The 23,349-nt window shown below is 51.4% G+C and overlaps 1 protein-coding gene across 4 annotated transcripts in view; it reads right to left on the bottom strand.

Moving 5' to 3' along the window:
* MGAT5B (alpha-1,6-mannosylglycoprotein 6-beta-N-acetylglucosaminyltransferase B) overlaps positions 1 to 23,349 on the bottom strand; it is a 68,830-nt gene that overhangs the window by 12,508 nt on the left and 32,973 nt on the right. For all 4 annotated transcript variants that reach the window (XM_074319630.2, XM_074319631.2, XM_074319632.2 and 1 more), the window contains 3 exons: positions 13,243 to 13,374; positions 11,783 to 11,916; positions 7,401 to 7,531 (listed from right to left, as the gene is read on the bottom strand). In XM_074319630.2, coding sequence (XP_074175731.2) covers positions 7,401 to 7,531; positions 11,783 to 11,916; positions 13,243 to 13,374 — 397 coding nt within the window. The remainder of the gene's footprint in view (positions 1 to 7,400; positions 7,532 to 11,782; positions 11,917 to 13,242; positions 13,375 to 23,349) is intronic.

The following is a 23,349-nucleotide window of genomic DNA, read 5'->3' as shown; positions in this document are numbered from 1 at the left end:
CTCCATCCATCCATCATCCACCTACCTATACACATATTCATCCATTTAACACGTATTTATTGAGCACCTACTATGCATCGGCACTGAGCTCAGTGCTGGGATCACAGCAGGGTCAAGACAGTACTTGTTTTCATGGGCGACACCTGTGAGTGAAAACCCCACAAACTAGCAAAGGCTCAGCCCCTCCAGATCCAAGAGTCCCAAATCCAGGCTCCGCTTCTCCTCAACCCAAGGGGGCTGGAAACAGACCCAGCCTTCAGGGGAAGGAGATAAAGGGAGGCAGAGCATAGATGAACAGATAACACCTCAGCCTCTGGGTCCCATGTGACCCTACGGCCAGGCCCTGAGCTGGGAGCTGCAGTCAGTATAAGGCCTCGTAAAGGGATATGATAAGCACAGAATCTACTGCTGGCTTCTACTTCTGGGGGGTTTTGAGGCTCACAGAAGAGAGGCAGGGATAAGCTGACAGGAAAGTAGCTTCAGGATCTTGGAGAAGGGCGGCTTACAGGAGGGGGCTCTTTTCAGGGAGGGCTGGTTCCCAGCAGGCCAACAGGTCAGAGAAAAAGAACCCACGGTTCTCCCACTGTCAGTCTGCAAGGAGCTTCAGCCCGGGTTTGGTCTATAAACTACAGCTCTTGAAGAATGTTATTGATACACATCAAAATAATTAATAATTCATGTTTTGAAAAACAAATGATAAATTTTTCATAAGGAGGCCTTCCATTTTGGGTAGTGGCACACTAGGTAATGAAGATTAGCTCTGCCTCTGAGAACAACCAGGAAAGCTGGGAACATGTGAAAACATCTGTGAAGGCCCTGAAAATCTACCAGAGAATGAGGAATTTCAAGGCCAAGATCCAGGAGAAAAAGGAAAGGAGACTGTTGCAGCCAGTGTTGGGGTCAGTTTTCCCTCTGGGGTACCTGCTGATTCTGGGGACAGCATTTAGGTGATGGAGCAGAGTTTCTGGTGGCCTTGCAGAGCGGGGGGACAGAAGGCAGAGTTCCCTGCCAAGGGGAGTGAACCCTGATGGAAACCCCATGCACTGGGTTGGAACTCGAAGGAATTACACCTCGGAAGAAAGGGTGGACCAGGACTAGGGTGGTCGTTTGAGGTACTGAATCTGTTTTAAATCATCTCAATCACTATCATTGACTAAGGTGATCCGGGATTGCTAGAGCCCACAGCCGAAAACCCAGAGTAGAAGTAAAAGTAAATCCTCTCGGGAAGAAAAGAGCATCAAATGATTTCTATAATTTTTCATACTCATTTTCCAGGAATCAAAACACAAAAATAAAAAGGTACCAATGAAATCCCAATCAAAACCCCAGCAGGCTTGTTTTGTAGAAATTGACACACTGATTCTGAAACTCATTTAAAAATGGAAGGGACCTAGAATATACCTATAAAACAATTTGAAAAATAAGAAGAAAGTGAGCAGACTTATATTACCTGATTTCAAGACTTACTATAATGCTACAGCAACTAAGATGGTGTGACACTGGCATCAAGATAGACAGATAAATCAATGGAACAGGAGAGAGAGTCCAGAAATAGACCCACACGTGTATGATCCATTGATTTTTGGCAAAGGTGCAAAGACGTATCAGTGGAAAATGGATAGTCTTTTTAACAAATGGTCGTGGACACTGGATATCCATATGCAAAAAAAGAAATAGAACTTGAATCCATACTTCATATCATATATAAAAGTTAATTCAAAATGAATCACAGACTTAAATGTAAAACCTAAAACTATAAAATGTATAGACGAAAACATAGGAAAAAAATCTTTGTGACCTTGGGTTAGACAAAGCTATCTTAGGTACGACACCAAAAGCACAGTCCATAAAAGGAAACACTGAACTTCATTAAAATGAAGAACTTTTGCTCTTTGAAAGATGCTGTTAAGAGAGAGGCAAACCACACACTGGGAGAAAATATTTGCAAAGCACATATTTGATAAAGGACTTATATTCCAGAATATATAAAGAACTCTAACAGCTCAACAACAAAATGAATGACCCCATTTTTAAAATGGGCAGAATTTTTAAAAAGACATTTCAGCAAAAAACGATATATGGAAAACGAATAAGCACACAAAAATATCTTCAAAATCAGTCATTAGGGAATTACAAATTAAAACCATAGAAGACACCATTGCATACCTGTTAGAATGGCTAAAACTAAGAAGATTGACCATAATCAGTATTGATGAATTTCTAAAGGAGCTGGAACTCTCATATACTGCTGGTAGGACTGTAAAATGGTACAACCACTTTTGTTAAAAAGTTAAACAGTTAAATAATTTTACAATATAACCCAGCCATTCCACTTGTAGATATTTCACCAAGAGAAATAAGGGCATATGTCCATTCAAAGATTTGCACGTGAATGTTCACAGCAGTTTTATTTGTAACAGCCAAATGCTGGAAACAACCCAAATGCCCATTAATAGGTGAACGGATAAACAAAGAGCGGTAAATCCATACAATGGAATATTACTTGGCTATGAAAAAGGAAAAACTATTGATACATGCAACAATATGGATGACTCTCAAAATAATTATGCTCAGGGAGAAAATCCACACAAAATGAGTATATGCCATATGATTCCATTTATATAAAATTATAGAAAATGAAAACTAATCTAGTGACAGAAAGCAAATCACTGGTAGCGTGGAGATGAGGAGGAGAGACAGGAGGAAGAGATGCCAAAGGGATGAAGGAAAATTTCAGGGGAGGTGGCTATATCACCATCACGACTGTGGTGATGGTCTCACCAGTATATATGTCAAAAATTATAAAATTATACATTTAAACATACTTACTGTATTGCATGTCAATTATACCTCAATAAAGCTGTTAAAAATCCATTTTTAAATTAAAAGATTGAAATACCTTGATTTTTAAAAAAATCAAGTACATGAGGAGACCAGACTATATGATCAAAATCCAAGAGAAACAGACAATAAAAAGACCCATAGGAGAGCTAGAAGCTGGAGTTAGTTACCAGATACAGACTTTAAGATAAACATGCTGACTATAGTCAAGGAAATAGAAGATAAGATTTGAAACCAAGTGGAAATGCTAGAAATTAAAGGTACAATGACTGACATGAATAACTAAATGACGGATTTAATAGAAGATTAAACACAGTTGAAGAGAGAATTCATTTAGTGAATGAACAAAAGAAAATATCCAGAATGAAGTACAGAGAAACTAAAGGGTGGAAATTACAGAAAGGAATGTAAGACCTAATGGATGTGTAAATGGAGTCTGACAAATGAAGGAGAGAGATTGGGCCAGAGCAATACTTAAAGAGATAATAGCTGAGAATTTTCTAAAACTAGTGAAAGATCAAACCACAGGTTCAAAAAGATCCACAAACTCCAGGTAGGATAAATAAAAAATAAAAAAAACAGAGGCAAATCATAGTAAAATCGCTGAAAACCAAAAGGGTTGTAAAAGCAGGCAGAGGAAAAAAGACAAATTACCTTTAAAGGAACATACATTGACTCCTCAAACAAAATGATAGAAGGCAGAAGACAATAGAATATTTTCATAATGCTGAAAGAAAATAACCACGCAGCTAGAATTCCGTACACTGCAAACATATCCTCCAAGAATAAAGGTGAAATAAAGACAGCTTAGAAAAATTTTAGGAAATTAAAATAAAATAAGCATATAAGCTGGAGAGATACAATTAAAGCATGTTAAGGTTCTTTTCTTACCCCATAAAAGGTAAAAGTGTTGATTTATATTAGACTTTGACAAGTCAAGGATGCATGCTATAATTTTTAGGGGAGCCACTAAGGGAGTATAATTACTCAGCTAATGGGGAGTGGATTTAAATATATATATATATATATATATATATATATATATATATATATATATATCAATGGAAAAAAAGATAAGAAATAAGAGGAAAAAGAGCATGGAACAGGCAAGAAAAAGAAATAGAAATCAACTAGTAAGATGGTAGATTCAAAGCCAAATATATCAGTAACTACACTAAATGTAAAAGGACTATTTACTTTAAAACTGAGCATGCTCACAGAAAAAAAAACTCAACAGCAAAGTAAAGTATGAAGAAAATGCTAAATTCCCCACTCTACTTCCTAATCCCATTATCTGAAGCAGCTATGATTAAGCTTTTTGTGTACCTTCCTCAGATTTGTGATGCATTATTAGCATATAGACATTTTCTTTGAAACACATACATGTGCACAAATGGGTTCGTGTTACATATACTATTCAGCAACATTTTCCCATCACACACACACACACACACACACACACACACACACATTTGTATGTAAACTTCAAGTTTCACAAAACCATATTTATCAATACATATAAGGTCCTCTGATATTCTACAATTCTATTATTTGTCATTCTATTTCATTTTAAAAGGCTAGCTAACACTCTGAATTGACAGAAAAGGACAAATACTGTATGGTCTCACTTACACGTGGAATCTAAAAAAGTTGAACTCACAGAAATAAAGAGTAGCAAGGTGGTGCCAGGGGCTGGGGTCACAGGGACCTGTGAAGACGTTGGTCAAAGGGTACCAACCTCCAATTACAAGATGAGTCAGTTCAGGGATCTGATGTACAGCATGGCAACTGTAGTTAATCATACTTGAAATTTGCTGAGAAATTTGTGGTGTTCTCCACACCAAAAAAAACATAACGATGTGAGGTGATGGATGTGTTAATGAACTTGATTGTGGTCCTTATTTCACAACATGACACGTTTCAAGCCGTTGTGTTGTACACCTTAAGTGCATGTCATTTTTCTTTGTCAATTTTACTTCAATAAAGCTGAGGAACAAAACCCCAGAGCTCTGCGTAAATTTCGTGACTCATCCACGGGTTGCAACCTGCAGTTTGAAAACCCTCCTGGCTCCCGCAGACGGCTCTTCTGAGGTTTGCAATGTGTCCTCCAGCCACAGGGAGGCCTTGCCCTGCGCCTGAGCCGGCTGTCTCTCTCCGGGCCTCACTCCCGCTCCCTGGCACTTCATGCTCTAATAAAAGAGCATTATCTAAGCCTGAGCCTCAAGCTCTGCTTCCTGGGGACCCAGAACCAGACAGGCCTCTGCGGCCCCCAAAACCCTCACCCTGATCCTGGCTGCCACTTCCATAGGATGTGATGACCTGGTGTCACCTCCCTCCTCCACTTCTCTGCCACCAGGGCCCCTGAACTCTGGACAGCATTGGTCCCAGGACGCTGCTTTCATCCTCCTACCATCCAGCCACCTCTGACTTCTGTCACAAAGACCAGAGCAAAGCTGTCTTTTTTTGGAAGCAGCTTCTTTGAGGCCTCCTGATAAACAGCTTTGCTCCCGGCTACCACAGAGGTTCCAGGGCTAGAGATAAAACCTTTGTCCTCCCATATCATAACCGCTCATCCTCTTGGGGGAGTTTCTTAACAGTGTTTTCTGGTAAAAGCAGACACAGTTTGTGCTATCCCCCTTCCCAGAGGCCCCAGGCTTCCCTGGCAGCCAGCTTGTTGGGCTTCCTATGAGAAGGGCCTCTCGTCCCTGTCCCCACAGCCCACAGTGGGTACTGACATCTCAACCCAGGTCTGGGGCCTTCAATCCTGCCTCCAGAGTTTCTCTCTGCCACGATCCACTGCTCCCTAAGGGGGGAGGCTATGCAGAGCTGGAGATAAGTGTGCTGGCTCTGGAATTAGATGTGGGTTCGAATCCCAGCTCTGCCTGTTACTAGCTTGTCACTCTGACCTGTGCCTGGGTTCCTCATGTGTAAGAGGACATGATAACATGTGGTACCTGCCTCACAGTGTGGCAAATAAATGAGCACCTAGGACACAGTAAGCTCTGAGTGAAGGAATATTAGCTGCTGCCATGACTTCGTAGGGTTGTGACACAGACCATGAGATGTCCCCGTAATCTCTCCTTTCTCCTCCTTCCTCAGTCACAGAATGACAGCACTGAGCTGGGCATATGGCTGCCTGGAGCAGAGCCCCTTCCCATGTCCCCTGAAAGGGGGCAGGGCTGCGTGGCTGGGATCTAGCCAGGGGACAGTGTGGGAAAGAGACAGTGTAATGTCCAGGCAGCATCCATAAACGTGGCCCTTCTTGGCCCCTTCCTCCTCCTTGTTGGCTGGAGTGCACATGGAATGACTGAGATGTTTGTGGCCATCTTAAACCACGACCCAAGACTTGGGGTGGAAACTAAACAGTGCAGGTCCACAGGTGAGAAGACCGAGGAGGTCCACACCGGCCCTGGGCTGACACGAGAGTCTGAACAGGGAAGAAAACATATTTCCATCTTGTTTAAATCACTATTAGCTCTCAACCTTATCCTAAGCAATACAGTCTGAGAATAAGTTTGCCGTGGTCGGCATCTTGATTACCAACCTTTACCTCACTACCTGCCTCAGGTCAATAAGCCGTCCTAGGAGCTGCCCTGTGTCCACCATACTGGACCCTGACCTCCAGGCGCCTGTCTCTCGCTTCACAGAGGGCACAGGAAAGAGACCTGGAACCCTGCTGTCCCCACCACCCTCGTCCCTACCTCGGTCCGTCCCCAGGAGCCACGAGCCCCAGCGAGCCGATTCCGGAGCACCCCCGGGGAGACTGCAGGAGAGGGGAGGGGAGTGGGAGGAGGAAGGAGCGCGCAGCAAAATCACCGTACCTGGAGCTGCCTCGTTGCCAGGGCGCAGAGAAAAGAGGAGAGAGAACAGGTCAGTGACCGGGTAAGTGGGCACCTCCCACACGGGCAGCACTTTTCTGGGGACCCCGCCCTGAAGATGGGGTTCCAATCTCAACTCCTCTCCTGCCTTCTCCAGTGCCTCCCATCCCACAGAGTCTCCAAGTCTAGCGCAAACCCCCTTTGCTGGGCGTAGTGTTTGTGGATCCATCCTAGGGAGGGGTGAGGGTTAGGTCGCACTCCTCCACAAAGGGCATTTGAGCTTGTGGCAGAGAATGGAGGTGACGAGGGGGACAAATTACGAGCCTCCAGGACAGTACTTCCTACGGCAGCTAGGGACCTCTTTTCTGATGGATGGAAGCCGAGTCCTGGAGGCGGGAGTGCCTGGGGGCCCGGGAGGGGCTGACTGGTGCCTGGGGCCCGGGAGGGGCTGACTGGTGCCTGGGGCCTGGGAGGGGCTGACTGGTGCCTGGGGCCCGGGAGGGGCTGACTGGTGCCTGGGGCCCGGGAGGGGCTGACTGGTGCCTGGGGCCCGGGAGGGGCTGACTGGTGCCTGGGGCCCGGGAGGGGCTGACTGGTGCCTGGGGCCCGGGAGGGGCTGACTGGTGCCTGGGGCCCGGGAGGGGCTGACTGGTGCCTGGGGCCCGGGAGGGGCTGACTGGTGCCTGGGGGCCCGGGAGGGGCTGACTGGTGCCTGGGCCGGCTCGCAGCAGCCATGCTCACCTTCCAGATACTCGCCTCCTTGCCGTACACAACGGCCATGTTGCTGGCCTTGCCATCTTTGATGAGCTGCTTCTCCGTCTCGTTGAGCTCCTCAGACACGAAGCCCATGAAGGAGTTGTCCGGGGTGTGAGCTGCAGCCAGATCACAGGTCAGGAGGGGGTCACCAGACAGCCAAGGACACACCTGGGCCTATCAGGACAGCTCCCATGGGAGGGGTCCCGCTTGGCAGGGATGCGGAAGGGGGCTGGTGGGGAGGGAGATGACCCATCTGTGCCCTGGCCCTGAGCTTGTCCCTCTCCAGAGACGGTCAGAGTCTTGGAGCAGAAGGAAATCTGAGAGGTCACCTAGTCCCCCTTGCTTGTTTTCAGATGAGGAAACTGAGGCACGGGACGGATGAAGCCAAGGGCCCATGTGACCCAGCCAGGACCCTGCTCTCATCACAGTCCCGCTTCCCGTTTGCTTTGGCTCCTCCCTCTGCTCTCACTCCGCGTGCATCCATCAGCAGAGCCTGCTATCCCAGGTGGGGTTTCTCCCATCACTGCCATCACTGTGCCCTGGTCCTGGACCACTGTGACTGCTGCCCCGTTTCTGCAGTCCTCTTGGCATTGTCTTTTCTCCTGAGCGATCCTTTCAAATGTAGGTCTGATCAGGTCCCTTCCCTACACAAAACGCTGCAATGGCCCCATAAGCCAAAGTCCCCACAAGGATGTCAGGATCTGTCCCCTGTCCTCGCCCCTTCGACAGCACCTCATACCACCCCCGACCCAGACACTGCAGGCACACTCCCTCTCTCATACAGGTCTCTATTCACGAGGCCCTTAGTCTTCGACATGGTGCTCACTGACTAGACGTTGTATATTGATTTGTTTGTGTACTGTTGTCAGGATATAAGCCCCGTGAATGCAGGAGCTGTCTTGTTCACTTCTGTGTCCCCGGCACCTGGGACAGCTGGCTGCTGGTTCATGAATGTGTGGGCACATCTCCACTCTCACACCTCTGAGGTCTGCCCCTCCCTTTCCTCTGCCTGGCGTGTCCTCCTCCCTTTTATTGGACGAGGAAATCCTATTCAGCCGTCAGCCCCCCCCAAACATGCCACGCTCTCTCCTTCCAGAAGCCTTTTCTGGGGTCCATGCACCCTCCCTTTGCAGCCCCATCCACTGTGGTCAGGCCTCCCTTAAAGCTCGTGGCTTCCTCTCATCCCCAGAACCCAGCACTCCAGCCCAGGGGGTGCATTTGGGCTCCTGCTCCAATTCCTCAGACAAGCCCGAGTGTCACCACCGGTCAGTGTCTGCATGGCAGCAACGGAGGTGGAGGCACAAGTGCCATCATTTGCAAGGCACCAGGTGCAATCTCGGAGAGAGTATTTATTGCGCCCCATCAAATCTACTCGACTTTCCCGGGTGGGAGAGGCTGTGGCCAGTAGGGTGGCAGCAGCCACACATTCTGGACTTCCCAGAACAGCCCTGATCCTAATTACCCCGCTTCTTCATTCTAGATGCATGTTTTTCACACTTGAGCAGCATTTCCGAAACTGGGATGTATACTTTAATTAAATGTGTGGATTTCAAGTAGTATTTCTCCCCACCCCTGAACACCCACAAAAAGGCACAATCAATGTCTGGTGCATCTTAGCAGAGGTGATGGTTTCCCCTCCAAGTGTCCAGAAAGCTCACACATTCTTGGGACTCAAAATTTGACCACCGTGGATGGGTCTTTGTTGGTTGCAGACAAAAGAGCTCTTCTTAGAGCTTCAGAGGCATAAGGAGGGGCCCCAGGGGCCTGGAGTTAGTGCTGCCGTGGTCAGGGCACCAGCAGCAGTTGTGTCCCAGGTGGGGAGGGGCCCCAGGAAGGCAGACCAGACCCTCCCTGACCACCTTTCTCTGCTCGGCCCCCATCCTCTCTCCTGCCCCTCTGGCTCCAGCTCCGGCTGCCAGCCAGGCCTCATTCCCTGAGTGCCACTTCCTCCCTATTCTCAGAGCTGAAGAATCCTTCATTCCACCAACTGCACCGGAAGGAGCACATTTAGGATACAATTAGCAAAACCAGTGGGTGTGGGACAGGAGTATTGCAACCAATTAAAATGACAGAGACCATTAAGCATACAGCTTCTGGGGCCAGGGCAAGGGTAAGGCCAGGAGAGGCAGCCAGCCTCCCAGGTAGCTCACTGGGGAAATCCACTGGCTAGATGGGAAAGAGGTCTGCTCATGAATTCCTTCCTGCACTGGTACCTCATTAAAACCGGCAAGTTTCTCTGGCTTTTGTTTTCCCTTTCTTTAATTTATTCAATCAATTAACATTTTCTGAGGACCTCGATAGGCTCTAGGGAAATAAAGATAAATCATCAGTCAATGGCTCCTTTTTGAGTGATTCATAATCTATTAGCAGATATAAATGGATAAGCAAATAATACTCATATGCTTCAATATATGCTTTAACAGAATTAGGTTTAAGAGTTATGAAAACAAGCTGCCTGGAATAGGAGATGAGGGGATCAGTGAAAGTGATGACAAAGAGGAGACATTTGATTGGAGTTTTGGAGGATGACTGAGTTTGCCAGGTTTTGACCACCACGTCCAGTGGGCTCTACCCCGGGACATGTCCCCATTTTCTCACTGGGTTAAGAGATTATTGCAGAAGCCTCTAATCCATCTCCTGCTTCCCCTCCTCTACCACTGCTCCTTTGACCATCTGCAGTCTGCCAGAATCATGTGTCTCAAAAAACCTTTTCTCCACGACATTCCCCAGCTCAAGAACCTACAGTGAACCTCGGATTACAGTGTCCGATGTAAAGTCAGGAACCTTTGCTAAAAGACCCCCACCCTCTGCTCCCAGGCCCTCCCTGTCCTTTCCAGCCTCATAGCTCACTGCTTCCCTTCTGAGTGAGCTAATTTTCCAAGGCTCTTAACTCTATAGTGTTTCCTGTCTGCATCACAGATGCTTTTTCCGCCGCCTGGAGCACCACCACTTCCTCCCACTTCCCTCCCCTCCACAATCTGCTCCTTGGGACCCTCCCCACTCCGTTCACTCCCCAGGAGCACACTGTCATCAGATGACCTGTTAGGACAGTCACTTTTCTCTTGGAGAAGGCTCATGCAACCTTGCAATGCGCCCTGGGGAGGGAGTCCGGTCCCCACAGGGCCTTGTGACCTCACATGGGACCCAGCCTCTCCGGGCCTCAGTTTCCTCATCAGGATTCCAAGGAAACTTCCCGCCTTCCCAACATTCTGGGATCCCATCAAACCATCACTTACGTACCCCGAAACTGCCCCCGCCTCTACCATAGCCTAGAACCTGGACAGTAAGTCAACAGAAGACCCTAAGCATCTGAAAGGGATGCATTTACTTGACAGGCTAAGTAAAGATCAGCTACTTTCCTTACAGCGAGTCCCTCAGGACCCTGCTTGGAACTTTAATTTAGAGACAATCCTGCCAAGGGTGTTTATCTGCCTTTCTGACCCAGAGCCTTCAAAGAGCCACAAATTTCGTGCAAGATGCTGCTAGAGGCAGATTCACTGACAACAATTAAAAGTGACAGCTGATAGGCTCCCAACAAGGAGAAAAAGCGCGACATCAAACAGTGACAGAAGAGGCCACTTAGCAAGGGGACACAGCTCTGCACACCTCTGCCATCCCCCCAGGGCTGGCCCCTGTGCCAGGGAGATAGAGAATTGACCCTGAGTTGTCAAGTAAAGGTTATTTCCAGTATGCTGCATTTAAGAGGGTAAGTCGGTGTGTGTATATGTTTCAAAGTCGCATTAAAAATAGCTAAAGATCAGCTCTAATTGCATTCCTTGCCTGACGCCCACATCTGAGGGGGACCACAGGGGACCCAGCCTCTGCCTACAGCCTCACTTCCCATTTAAGCCAACGTTGGAGCCTACTGAAGAGCTTGCGGTTCTTTCCACATCCACCTTCACTACATCTGTTCCCTCCTCTTAGTAAAGCCTGTGTGTCCTGCCCCTTCACCACCCAGTCCACTTTCGGCCTCTCTTTCTGAAAGGCCGCAGAATCTCTTTGTCTTGGAACTGTGCTCAGCCACTCTCCGAGAGCCACGTGTGCTCCTAGAGGACAAAGGCCATGTCCTGCTGCTGTTGGAAAGGTCCCCAGGTTCCTCCAAGCCAGGCTGGAAGCCCCCAGGCTGCTCCCTCCATGCTCCCTGCTCCCTAAGCACCGGCAGAGGCATCCTTCCCAGCTCACACGTTGGCTAAAAGGGGAAGGAGGCTTTCCTTGGGGAGACCCATGCCTGGCGTGTCCCACCCCCTGCCCAGGGGGGAGAAGACAGCGAGGGATGAGACCCTGCCTCCTGCGGTGCCACCTCTGAGAACCACGAGAGGCCCCAGCTGCTCTGATCCCCGCCCACGCCATCTGGCCAGGACACTCACGGAACATAGTCATGAACTGCTTGGGGTTGAGGTTCCAGTAGCCCCAGTTGGTCCGGTAGCCGTGCAGCGTGGCATACTCCTCGTGGTTGTACGCAGGTTCTGTCCCAAAGGTGTCGATGACCCGGATTCGGCACCTGCCCCCCCAGGACCAGGAACCAGGGTCAGCAACTTCCCACTGCAAGCAGCCAATGGCTGGTCAGGTCATACAATGTGTGGTCAGAGCTTGGGCTCAGACACTACCTAGCTGTGTGACCACAGGCAGGTGCCTTAAGCTCTCTGGGTCAGCTTCCCCACCTGTCAGGTGGGGACAACAGCCCGGTTATCTCAGGGCCACGTGGATACATCTGAACCATGAACCACTGACCCAGAAGCTGTTAGTTATTACAGCTGCCCCCAGGGAGCCTAGGAGGGGAGGTCCCTCCCCAATGCCGCAGGGGTCACCTGTCCAATTTGCACTTTCCTGGGCAGGAAGCAACAGTCACTTGAGGCTACAGCCCCTCTGCCCAGGAGCCTGCCACCCCCAGGATGGGCCTGGCCTATCCTGGCTGAGATGCAGAAGGGTAGGGCCCTGGGGGGACAAGCCACTGCCACAAACCCATCTTTGGGAAGGCAGTGCCTCGAAGTCCCCTCTCCTCTGTGAGTCTGACCATTTCAGGTGGACCTCCCAGCTCTGAACCATCCTGAGGCTGCTCTCAATGGCCACAGCCCCAGGGCCATCCCCTCCATCCATCCACCGCCATGAGTGGGCACCTGAGACTCAGACGCCCCACGTGCAGCTCCCTCACCCTGCTCCTTCCCGGTGACCCAGAATCGCCCACAGAGTGCTGACATCGGCACTATTCCCCCAGAGAAGGAGCAGGGCGGGAGGAGGAGGCACCGAGTGCTCAGAGAACATGCATTAATAATAAAAGCAATAACGCCGCCTGTCACTTTTTTTCCCTAATAAAATCATGTGGGATAGTCATCGGGACTGGAGCAAAGGTAATAAATAGCAGGGCTCCCTGTGCTAAATTAAACCCGTGTCCTGCTGAGTGCAGAGACCAGAGAAGGCACTGGCCTTCCTCTAGACAGGGAGGGGTGGGGGCTGGGCCCCCACACAGCAGAGGTCACAGCCCCTGTCCACTGGCCCATTCACTCCCACTCCTCCCCGCAATTCCTCTGCCCCCACCCCATCTAGGTAACCTCTGACCCCCACCCCTCAGCCTGCCAGGAAGCAGAGGGCCACTGGAGGACTCCCTGTGGTTTATTAATTGTCCCCGAGTTAGCTGGGAAGCAGAGCTCCTTGGAGGATGATGATGGTGGGGAGGGGCAGGGCAGAAGGCAGACAGAGCCTTCCTTCCACTGCAGAACCCGGGACCATGCAATTCTCCCACCCTGGGGGCCAGCTGGCAGCCAGAACGCGGGGGCAGGCTGGGGGGGGGGCTGCTGCATGCTGCCACCACCGCCCGTGGCCCTCTCACCGGTACTTCTTGAAGGACAGTCCCATGTGCTGCTTCATCTGCTGTAGGCCGTGGTAGTCGGTGTAGATGAGGTCGAAAGGCAGCGGCACAGTGAGCGGGCAGTTCCCCCGGCCTGGCGGCACCCCTAAGTTACTGAGAGAAGAGCCCCTCAGAGTCTGAGCCCCCGAGGGACCCACAGGCTGCAGAAGCCCACCTTCCCAACCGGCCCTGCGTCTGGGGGTCCTGGTGCCCGCCCTGCTTCCTACAGCCCAGAATAAACATGGGGGGGGTGCTAAAAAGGAGGGCAAGGTAGTACACAAGTACTGGCCGACTCCTGGAAAGGAAGTGAGCAGGGCAGCCATGTGCAGCTATGTAGGTTCTTCACTGCACAAGAGACTCTAACGAGGGGCAAGTGCGCCTGAGATCCAGCCCGGGCTAGCGGGCTAGCTTGCTGTGCTGCCACGCACCTGGCTGGCCACTGCCAGGATGAAGAGGTGCCTTTTGTTCATTCCCACAAATGCACTCCCTGCAGGATTGTGTCTGCCCAGAGGGGGTGCTTTTAATGTTCACAAGATGGACCATTTCATGGTCCAGATGCCCCTTCAGGGATCCAGGCGGGCACAAGATGCCCCTTCAGGGATCCAGCAGGCACAAGATGCCAAAATGCCCGCTGTGGTCCTCAGCACAGCTGCCGTGTTTGGAGCTGAAGGGTCCCAAGGCCCCTGCCTCAGAACATATGTTGCTCTGCTGACCAGCTCCTGGCCCACGGAGATGCCCCGCCCTGACCCACAGGTACACTCCACCTGCCAGGTCATTCACACAAGTGTTTCCACCTGGGACAGAGCTGCCTCTGCGGACCCAGCGCTGGAGCCTTCGGGTCGTCTGACCGGAGCCTGAGGACTTGGCCACAGCTGCCAGTGTAAACCCCTCTGCCCACACGCAGGAGCCCTGCTTGGCCTGCCGACACCTCCCACCCAGTGCAGGGGGTGCGGAGGCATTTGGAGCCCCACTCAGAGCACCTGAGCCAGGCGGGGAGTGGTGTTGGCCTCCCAGAGAAGCCCCCCTTTCTCTGGGGGTCCCACAGCAGCCGCCCACCTCCACTGACTCCCACTGCCCTGGGTTTCATGGTCCAGATGCCCCTTCAGGGATCCAGGTGACAAGCAAACTCAGGCGGGACGTGAGGAGCTCTGACGAGGTCACTGTCTCATCAGTGGCAAAGGCCCACAGTTGCTCAGTTTCCGGGGTCACATCTCTGGGCTCCTTGAGACAATTCAAGTCATGTGGAAAAGTACCAGCCTGGATGTCTTTGTGCTGTCTCAGATCATGCTCAGCATGTCACCATCAGAAGCTGGGGACGGGAGAGGGGCGCTGTGTACACTGTCCCCTGAGCACTCTGCCCAGACAGGCACCTTTTCAATGAGATTTATGGCAACCTCATGACAAAACCGTGATGGAAAGATGTCAGGGGAGCTGTCTGCCACCAGGATTGAGGCATGGGGTGGGCCTGTGCTGGGCAGTGAAGGGCAGAGGAGGGGAGGGACCTTCCCTGTGCTCTCCCCCACCAGCCAATGCCCCCCAGACTCACTCAGCTTCCCCACACTGGCTCCCCTCCCATGTCAGAATCTTGGCTGCTAAGTGCAGAAAGGGGAATGCAAAAATCGAATAACTATTTCCTTCTCATTTCTTATCCATAACCTTAAAAATGGCCAAGGCTCCTCCCCCCATCCAACTAATCCTGCAATCATCCCCCTTTCCAGCTGGACGGCCACACAGGCGTCTCAGAACCTGGGCTCCTAAGGCAGGGCCGGCTTCTTAGGCTTTTTTGCTGAAATACCCAGAAAGCAAAGGAAAATGAGCATCGACTCCACGTTGGTGTTCTAGAAAGTATGCCATCACCTTCATCGTCTTCGTGGCTACCTTTCTGAATACGGGAATCATTCCAAGTGCTTTCAATGTATTAATTCATCAGCTCCTTCCAATTGGGCAACTTTCCTACGAGATCAGACCCATTCTTATCCTGCTTCCCCCTTCACAGATTAGGAAACAGAGAGTTTTAGTAATTTACACAGGATTTCACAGCCAGGAGGCAATTGGAACCCACATAGGCAGGCTCCAGAACCCACACTCCCTCCCCGCACCCCCCCTCACACACATTGCTACGTTTTCCTGCTTCCCCAGGCCCACTGGGCATCTGACAGTACAATGGTGGATGGTCAGATCACAGTGACATCCCAAAACTCGGGTCCCCAAGCTGCCAGCAGATTCAGCTTCAGTCCCAGTTTTGTTGCTAACCTTAGAGGAGTCATAGGCCTCAAGGAATTTCATTTTTCTCTTCAGCAAAAGACCAGTAAAAATGCCTGCCTTACAGGGTTCCTGGTAGGATCAAGTGAGGCAAGGTGAGTGAAAGTTCCACTAATTACTATTACTTTTAGTCGTCGGTTCTATCTTCTGAATTTCCGAGTCTGGCAGCACCTTTCTAACCGTGCTTCCACCCCCAACTCACACACAGCCCACTTTAAGGCCCTGGTCATTTCTCACCTAGAATCTGGAGATTTCTTACCTCCTGATCCTTCACTCAAACCTCTGCCTCCTCCTCCAGGAAGTCTTCCTTGGACCCCTGGGCAGAGTAAGACACCCCTGTCCCAGGCTCCCTCCACCCTTCCCCCAGCCCTCCCTCTACACTGTTCAGAGTCACCTCCTTAGGACTGAGCCCCTGGAGGCAGGGCCAGTTCATCTTTGAGAGCCCAGAGTCAGGACCCGGTCTGGCCCAATAAGTACCTGTTGTGTTCATGAGTGAATAAACAAACCAATGAACCAGGTGAAGCCCCTTAGTAAGAACGGTTTAAAGGTTGGAAGTTTGGTCAGGAAAAGTCTCTCAAGAGAGAGAGGGTGCGTGAGTGAGAGGAACCCAAGGGTGACAGGTGGCTCCCGGCTCTTCCAGAGGGCGACTAGCCTCCTGGTCTGGTCTGGGCACAAGTGGCCCTCTCGTCCTGCAAGGACATACGTAGGAAGGAGGAAGAGAGATAACTGGCCTGGGGACTGCAGGTCCCCTTCCCGGGAGGAGTTAATGAGAAGCCACACGGTCTCCCCAGCCCAGGAGACAAGGATTTTCAATTTAAGGTGACTTCCCGGGAGATGAGTGTGAGCAGCTGCCTCATTACTCTTGTCACAAAGACTCTGAGCTTGACGAGAGGACAGCGGAGGGTCAGCTACGGGAGAGGGGGCTGTGGTTTTATCGCTCATGATTTAAGTTCACTTTTATGGGCAATTTTACGCTAAGTACTTGGTTGCAGTAGTGACATGAATTGAAAAATATCTCCTGACAACCTTCAGCCAACGGTTCCCAGGGAGGCCTGGCCGTGCAATTCCACCTTCTGCACTGACTCCTCGAAAGGCCCCTGTCCAGACGTTTTTGTATGTCCAATGCCAAGTTCCTCATTTCTCTTTGGACTTTTAGCCCAAAGCTGGGGGTGGGGGGGCTGCGTCTCTCAGCACCTCCCCACCCCCAGTGCACAGGGGAGTTGGGGAGAGGCAGCATCTCAGGGTGATAGGACATAGCGCCCCCGCCTGCCCTCTCACTACCACACCCAGTGCTTGGGAAAGATGGAATTCCCAAATTGGGTGGTTGGAATATATTTCTAAATGTCCCCAGGCCACCTGAGTGGGAACCCAAATACAAGATGAAAGGGGGAACGGGTAATCTAGGGAAACAGAGCTGTTCTGTGGGTCACCTGCTTATCGTCTGGCCCCCAGGCCCAACCCAAATTAATCCCCATGAAAGCCACCCTGTTGGAGGGAGGGGGAAGAGGAGTCAGTGTTTAATGGGGACAGAGTTTCCATTTGGGAAGATACGAAAGTTCTGGAGATCGACGGTGGTGATGGCTGCACAGTCGTGTGAATGTACTTAATGCCGCTGAACTGTCCACTTAGAAATGGTTAAAATGGTCACTTTATGTTATGTATATTTTACAACAATTTTTTTTAAAAGTGCACCTGTCCATGCCCATGGGACCCGTGGTGGCCCCACGAGGACATGCTCAGCTCTCTGCTTCCCAGAGACGCCCGTGTCCCCATCTTCTCCAGGACAGCCCCTCCCCCTGGACTCCCAGCTGGCCACAGTGTGGGGACTCAGCAAATATCCAGAGAAGAAACAACTCTACTCTTCGCTAGAAGTTCAAAAGGTAGGATCAGTAGATGGGACCAGGAAGGAGAAAAAAAAATCCACACCCAATAGAAAGAAAAACAACCCTCGGCTGGGAATCAAAGAGCTGAGCTCTGACACAATGAAAAGCACTGTGGGTGTGAGCTCCAGCATGCACTTGCTGATGGCCTTGCACGGACACACAATCATTCTGGTGTCTGCCTCCACTCCCATAATGTGACACTTGGATGGACCTCCACGGTCCCTTCTAGGCTAAAAATCATCTGGTTTTATTTCTCCCCTGTGCCTTTAGTCTGTGGCTGCAAATAACTTCTCTAGGTGGTGCTCAAATTCTAGAACAAACGATTCTCTCCCTCTCTCTCTTCTCTGTGTGGGAAGGACCTAATTAAAAAGAGTTCTTACAAAGTGCTCCAAGATCTTTGGCCCAGGTGCTAAAGTGCACACAGGGAATGTCAGTTTCTCCCAGATCCATCTCATTACCGGAGCACGCTGGCTGGGAGCCAGAACGTTTCTGTCTCCCCAGGGGCCTGCTGTCCCTCTGACCCTGCCCAGTGCCCCATCTCCTGAGCATGATGCCACTGCCCCCCGTCTCTCTCCCATGGCCCATTACTAGAGCAGGCCACTGCTTCTTCCCAACAGCACAAGGGGACATAAAGAAGGCAACCTGGAGAGTTAACTGGGCATCTAATGAGCTGCTTTAGGAAGGGAGGGGAGGATCGCTAACGAGGAAGGAATGATCTCCTGCAGCGTTTTCTTCTCTTGCCCAGGATGGGCTGACCTCCCTGTGCCCAAAAGAAGCAGCCTGATGACGCCATCGTGAGGGGCCCACCCTCAGCTCCCGTCTCTCACAAAAAGGCTCTTGGAGGATCAGGGACCACTGCTAAGAACTGCCAGGTCCCTAGCAGAGTCAGGGCTTGGAGGAAAAGGGAATTCAAAGGGAAAACAGATGGGAGCACATTCCAGCCGTGCCTCAGCCAGAGCCAAGGGGACCAGGGGCTGAAGCTTCTGAAGGGAACCCCCAGGGAGTAGCATCCCCACCTGGGTGGCCTGGTTGTTCAAAGCTGACACTTTCTTCCCCAGTGTTCCTTCTTAGTAAGCAAACTCAGGGCTAAGAATAGGGGCTGCAGCTCCCAGGAGAGCTGGATGAAACCACACACTCATCCCTACAGCTCCGGGGGCTGCCGCACTCCTGCTGCGAGAAGAGGAACCAGAGCGCGTCCCTTTGGCTGTTCCCTGCCTCCTTCCTTGCAGACGGGTCCAATTTATATAACAAATGCCTCTAAATGCTGAGCACGAATCGAGGTTTCTCTCCTCCAAGCTCTGCTTTAAGTGCGTGAGGACAGTGGCTCTCAGGCCTGGGTGCAGGTTAGAATCACCGAGATATCGTCACGGCTCCTGATGCCCAGGCCGACCCCAGAGGTGCCACCTTATGGCTCTGGGGTGGGGCCTGGACATCGATCGGGATGCTGGTTTTCAGTTCCTCAGGTGATTCTCAGGTGCCAGGGCTCTCGCTCTTCTATCCAGTCCTGCCAACCATTGTTGAGAACCAAGCTGTGCAGGGCCTTGGAGAGCATGGTGATGGGTGGGATTCTGTTCTCGGCCCGATTGGTACAAACCCTGTGGTTCAAAGGAGAGACGCAGCCTGGAGGCTGCATGTGAACGTGAGGGGCTCTGGGCCTACTCCAGAACAGCTTAGAAAAGACCAGTGTGGCTCCCATGAAAAGGCCACCCTTTCGCCCAAGGCCCTTTATGATTTGAGGGCAAGTTGGGAGGCACATGAGGCTTCTGCACCATCCTAGGCTTCTGCGGGCTTCACCAGGAATAAAAAAAGTCCCAGGCCAGTCCCGCCCTTGCTCTGAGGCCTGAGCAGCGGAGTTGTACCTCTTTCTTACTTTTCATGAGCATTTGATATCACTGGTCACACCCTCCTTCTAGAAGCATCTTCTCCTTTGGCATCCATCACTTCAGATCCTCCTGGCCTCCCCTTCTCAGGCCTTGTTTCCTATCACCTGGAATTTTCATTCACACTTGTGTTCAGTTACCGTTGGCTGCCAACACGCTGTCTCCATTCTGAGCCCCGGGCCTGTCACTCAGCTGCCCCCACGTGGGCACGTCTAATTCAACGTGTCTGAACCCAAATTCAAGGTCTTCTTCGGGTGCCCCCAAACACGATGCTTTTCTCTTCATCTCCCCTCGGAAAACGGCCGCACCACCCTCCCAGTGGCTGGTGTGAGCTCACCAGTTCAGCCTGGTGCCGGCCTGTTTGAGTCAGTCATGGCCAGATCCGAATGGGTTCAAACTCTGCGGCCTGCCTCCACCGGCTCCTCAGAGGGTTGAGCTCGACAAAGGACGTGGTCCCTGCCTTTGTCATTCCCCAGGGACCTTCCCCGGTATTTCCCTTGAACAAACACTGTACAAACAAAAGGGCCGGGACACCGATTTCCACTGGAGCCACGCGTGCTTGACAGCCAAGAGTTTGTGTTCCTTGTCCCCCGTATTTAAACATTCTCCTCTCCAGCTTCCATCATTTGCCAGTTAAGTCAACTAATTTTCTACTAAACCCAATTTCACTCATGGCTGGAGGAAGAGCTCAGTAATTTTTCCTCATGCCATGTACTATTAATGATGCTTGAAATTATGTAAATAAAATTGATGAGTACAGCCAGTTCTGGGCAGGCGGGACGGGAAAGGCTGAACTTTAAAATGCCCACTGCGCATTCCTGAGGACGAGTCAGGGTGCGGCCGACAGGGGGCTCTGGCTTCGCCTCTCCTTCCCGCCACAAACTGAGGGGTGGGGCATGGACGGGACGTCTGACGTCACCTGCAGGCTATCCCCCAGCGCACCGCTCCCGCAGGCCACCTCCCTCACCCCGACACATGTCGCAGCCGCATAGCCAGATGTGCGTTCCGTGCATTGCCCCCAACACCACGCCAGTGAGCCGGTTAATTAAAACACCGAAACGCGGGGAGCAGAGAAAAGCGGCTCCTCTGCGCAGCCTCGTTGCTTGGTCAGTCGGTGGCCAAGACATCTGCTGGGAGCATCTGCGAATAAACTACAGCCCGTGTACAAGCAGCATCTTTGTCCCGCCTTCCCCACACAGGTCATTTCGCCAGCCCAGGGAGACGTTTCTGTGGCAGAAGACAAGCTGCGACTCTCAGAATTCAGATTACCTTTATATCCTGTTGACCTATTTTCAAATTCACCTGGCGCCGCTAGCATGGAACGGCTCCTCGAGGCTGGGAGGTGAGGCTGCCCATGGTCCCGCCTCCTACAGAACCCAGGGCAACACCATGCGTGGATTCAGCGGTGTCCCTGCCCACGGCCCCTTTCCACGCTGAGACCATCTTGCTACAGGCTGCACTATGTCCCCCCAAAATTCCTATGTTGGAACCCTAACCCCCAGTACCTCAGATTGTGACCTTATTTGGAGAGAGGGTCTTTACAGAGATCGAGTTGACATGAGGTCATGAGGGGGCCCCCAGTCTAATATGACTGGCATCCTTGTAAGAAGGGGGAATATGGACACACACACACACACACACACACACAAGGACAAGCCCAGGTGAGGACGAAGGCGGGGATCTGGGTGACGCTACCCTAAGCCCATGAATGCCAAAGATCGCCAGCCAACCACCAGGAGTTGGGGGAGACCTGAGACAGACTCTCCTGTGAGCGTCAGAAGGAACCGACCCTACCAACACCCCGATCTCAGACTTGTGGTCTCCAGACTGTGAGACGATAGTTTCTGTTGTTTAAGCCACCCAGTGTGTGCTACTTGGAGACAGCAACGCTAGCAAACCAATACACATCTGTATTTACATCTCCCCTGGAAGGAAAGGGCTGCGTTTCTGTAGCATCAGGGCAAGCCCAGCAGAAAACGAGTTTGAGGAGCTCACAGCCTTACATTTGTCACTGGGGAAAAAGGATATCCAAGAAAGGGCGTGGCACAAAGCCCATTCCAGGTCAGCAGGTTCCCACCTGATACCCAGGGAGACGCGCGAGGGTCCCCACTGTCTGGGCCACCTCCAAAGGCTGCCTCCCTGGCCCACCCCCTCTCCTGGGCCCCCACCCCTGCTACCAAGGGTACCATTGAGGCTTCTGGGTGTGCAAATGCAGGCTGGGGAGGAATCTGCACACTCCACAAATCTTCGAGGGCCCTGAGCCCCCACCCAGGCCCTAATCCTGCCCCTCAGGACCTGAACAAGGGACATAGAAGACAGTCTCTTGAATAAGCCATGCAGGCTAGTTCACACATTCTACAATGTCCCAAGCCCACAGCTATCCCCTCCCTCAGACTGTGTACGTGTGTGTGGGAAGGGTGCTTAGAGAAGCCACAGCCTCAGTTTTTCCACTTTTCAAGCCTCACTGCTCATTCAGATCACCTGGGAGCTTTGAAAACGTGACACTTGGGTCCCACCCTTGACCAATTAAATCAGAGACACTGAGAGTGGGACCCAAACATCGGTATTTTTCTCAGGAGGCTTTGCTGCAGCCAGGGGTTATAATCCCCACCTAAAACCTCTTCCAACCAACCACAGCTGGTGCTGTCAATTTTGTAGACATACTGTATTGTGTCCTTTGGGTAAGGTGGGTTTCTTTTTTTCCTTTTTATTATTTTAAAATTATATCTGGTAACAGATTTAGAAAGCACCTTCCTGAGGCTGTTCCCTGAGGTAGCTGAGCTGTTTACACAATCCTGCCCTGTCTGAGCAAGAGCGTTTGCTTGTACCTACACCCCACAGGGGACCAAGGGCCGAGCTGTGTGGGCATAGCCCTGACCTGCCCATTTAACAAACTGCAAATTGGAGATGGGGTGAGCTCTTCCTGGAGACCCTGCTTCTGGAGATTTCAGACTCACACAAGACTGGCAGGAAGTAACCTGTGGGTGGGAAGGTACGGATTCTGTGGTGTGTGCACGTGTGCAAGCATGTGCAGTGTGCTGCATGTCGTGCATGGGGTGTGTGCAAAGGTGTGTGTGTGTGCATGTGTGTGCAGTTGTGCACCTGTGTGCAGACATATGCTTGTGTGTGTGCATGTGTGGGGCGTGCACATGGTGTTTGTGCAAATGCATGCACACACATAGGTGTGCATGTGTAGTTGTACACACATGTGCATGCATGTGGGTGCATGTGTCTAGTGGGAGGAATGGCAACAGAGGGTATTTCAGATCTTGGTACTTTGCACCAGGGCCTTGCTTTCAGGGCTCCCCAGTACAGTGACCCCCATCTTCACTGCTCTGGCGCTGTGATGGGCAATGGTAGCCTCGCTGACCATAGGCCCAGTGCCAGGGCCAAGAAGTGGCCAGAGGGAAAGAAAGTACTCTGGGCAGGTAAGGGCTCCAGGTGAAGGTTGAAAGAGGAGACACCCCAGCGTGCACTGAGAGGCAGAACAACTGAGTTAAACTCCTACCTGGTAGGGAGATTTGTCAAATACCTGCTCTCTCACGGAAGGGTGATACTCTAAACATGGGATCAAAATGCCTGGGACAAGCCTTCCTGTACCCTGAGGGAGCAGTAAAGGAAGGACATTCTCAGCTCTCTGGCCCCAGAAGATGCTCGGTCAGAAGGGAGGAATCCAGCTAAACGCCGTTTGGTAAACGTGACCTCATGTCACCTTGAGCAGGAGTGAGGTGTTGGTGATGCTGACAGGAGGGGCTCCACACTCACAGCAGACTTTGTGTGTGTGGGATGAGGGCTCTGGACAGCCTCCACCCCCAGGATTCTCCCCCCTGCATCTCGGGGTCTCTGGAGACCCAGGGGACGGGCCCCCAGACCCTTCCTTGCTGCTCTGCGTGACGCAGGTCTGGTCTATGGCTACCCACAGCACTGGCTGTGCCATCCACAAGCTGTCCAAGACTTTTTTGGCTTCCCACACATCATGTCCCTTTCCTCCCCCCTCCTCCTCACCACCACCTCATCTTACTTTGCTATAGGAAGCTTCGAGGCCAGAGAAAGATGTCTGTTCA

Source organism: Rhinolophus sinicus, chromosome 12 (assembly GCF_057876585.1).
Source record: "Rhinolophus sinicus isolate RSI-liver-muscle chromosome 12, RSI-T2T, whole genome shotgun sequence".
NCBI classification, from domain to species: Eukaryota; Metazoa; Chordata; class Mammalia; order Chiroptera; family Rhinolophidae; genus Rhinolophus; species Rhinolophus sinicus.
Note: the sequence above shows the minus strand (reverse complement) of the source record. Positions and strands in the feature narration are given on the sequence as shown.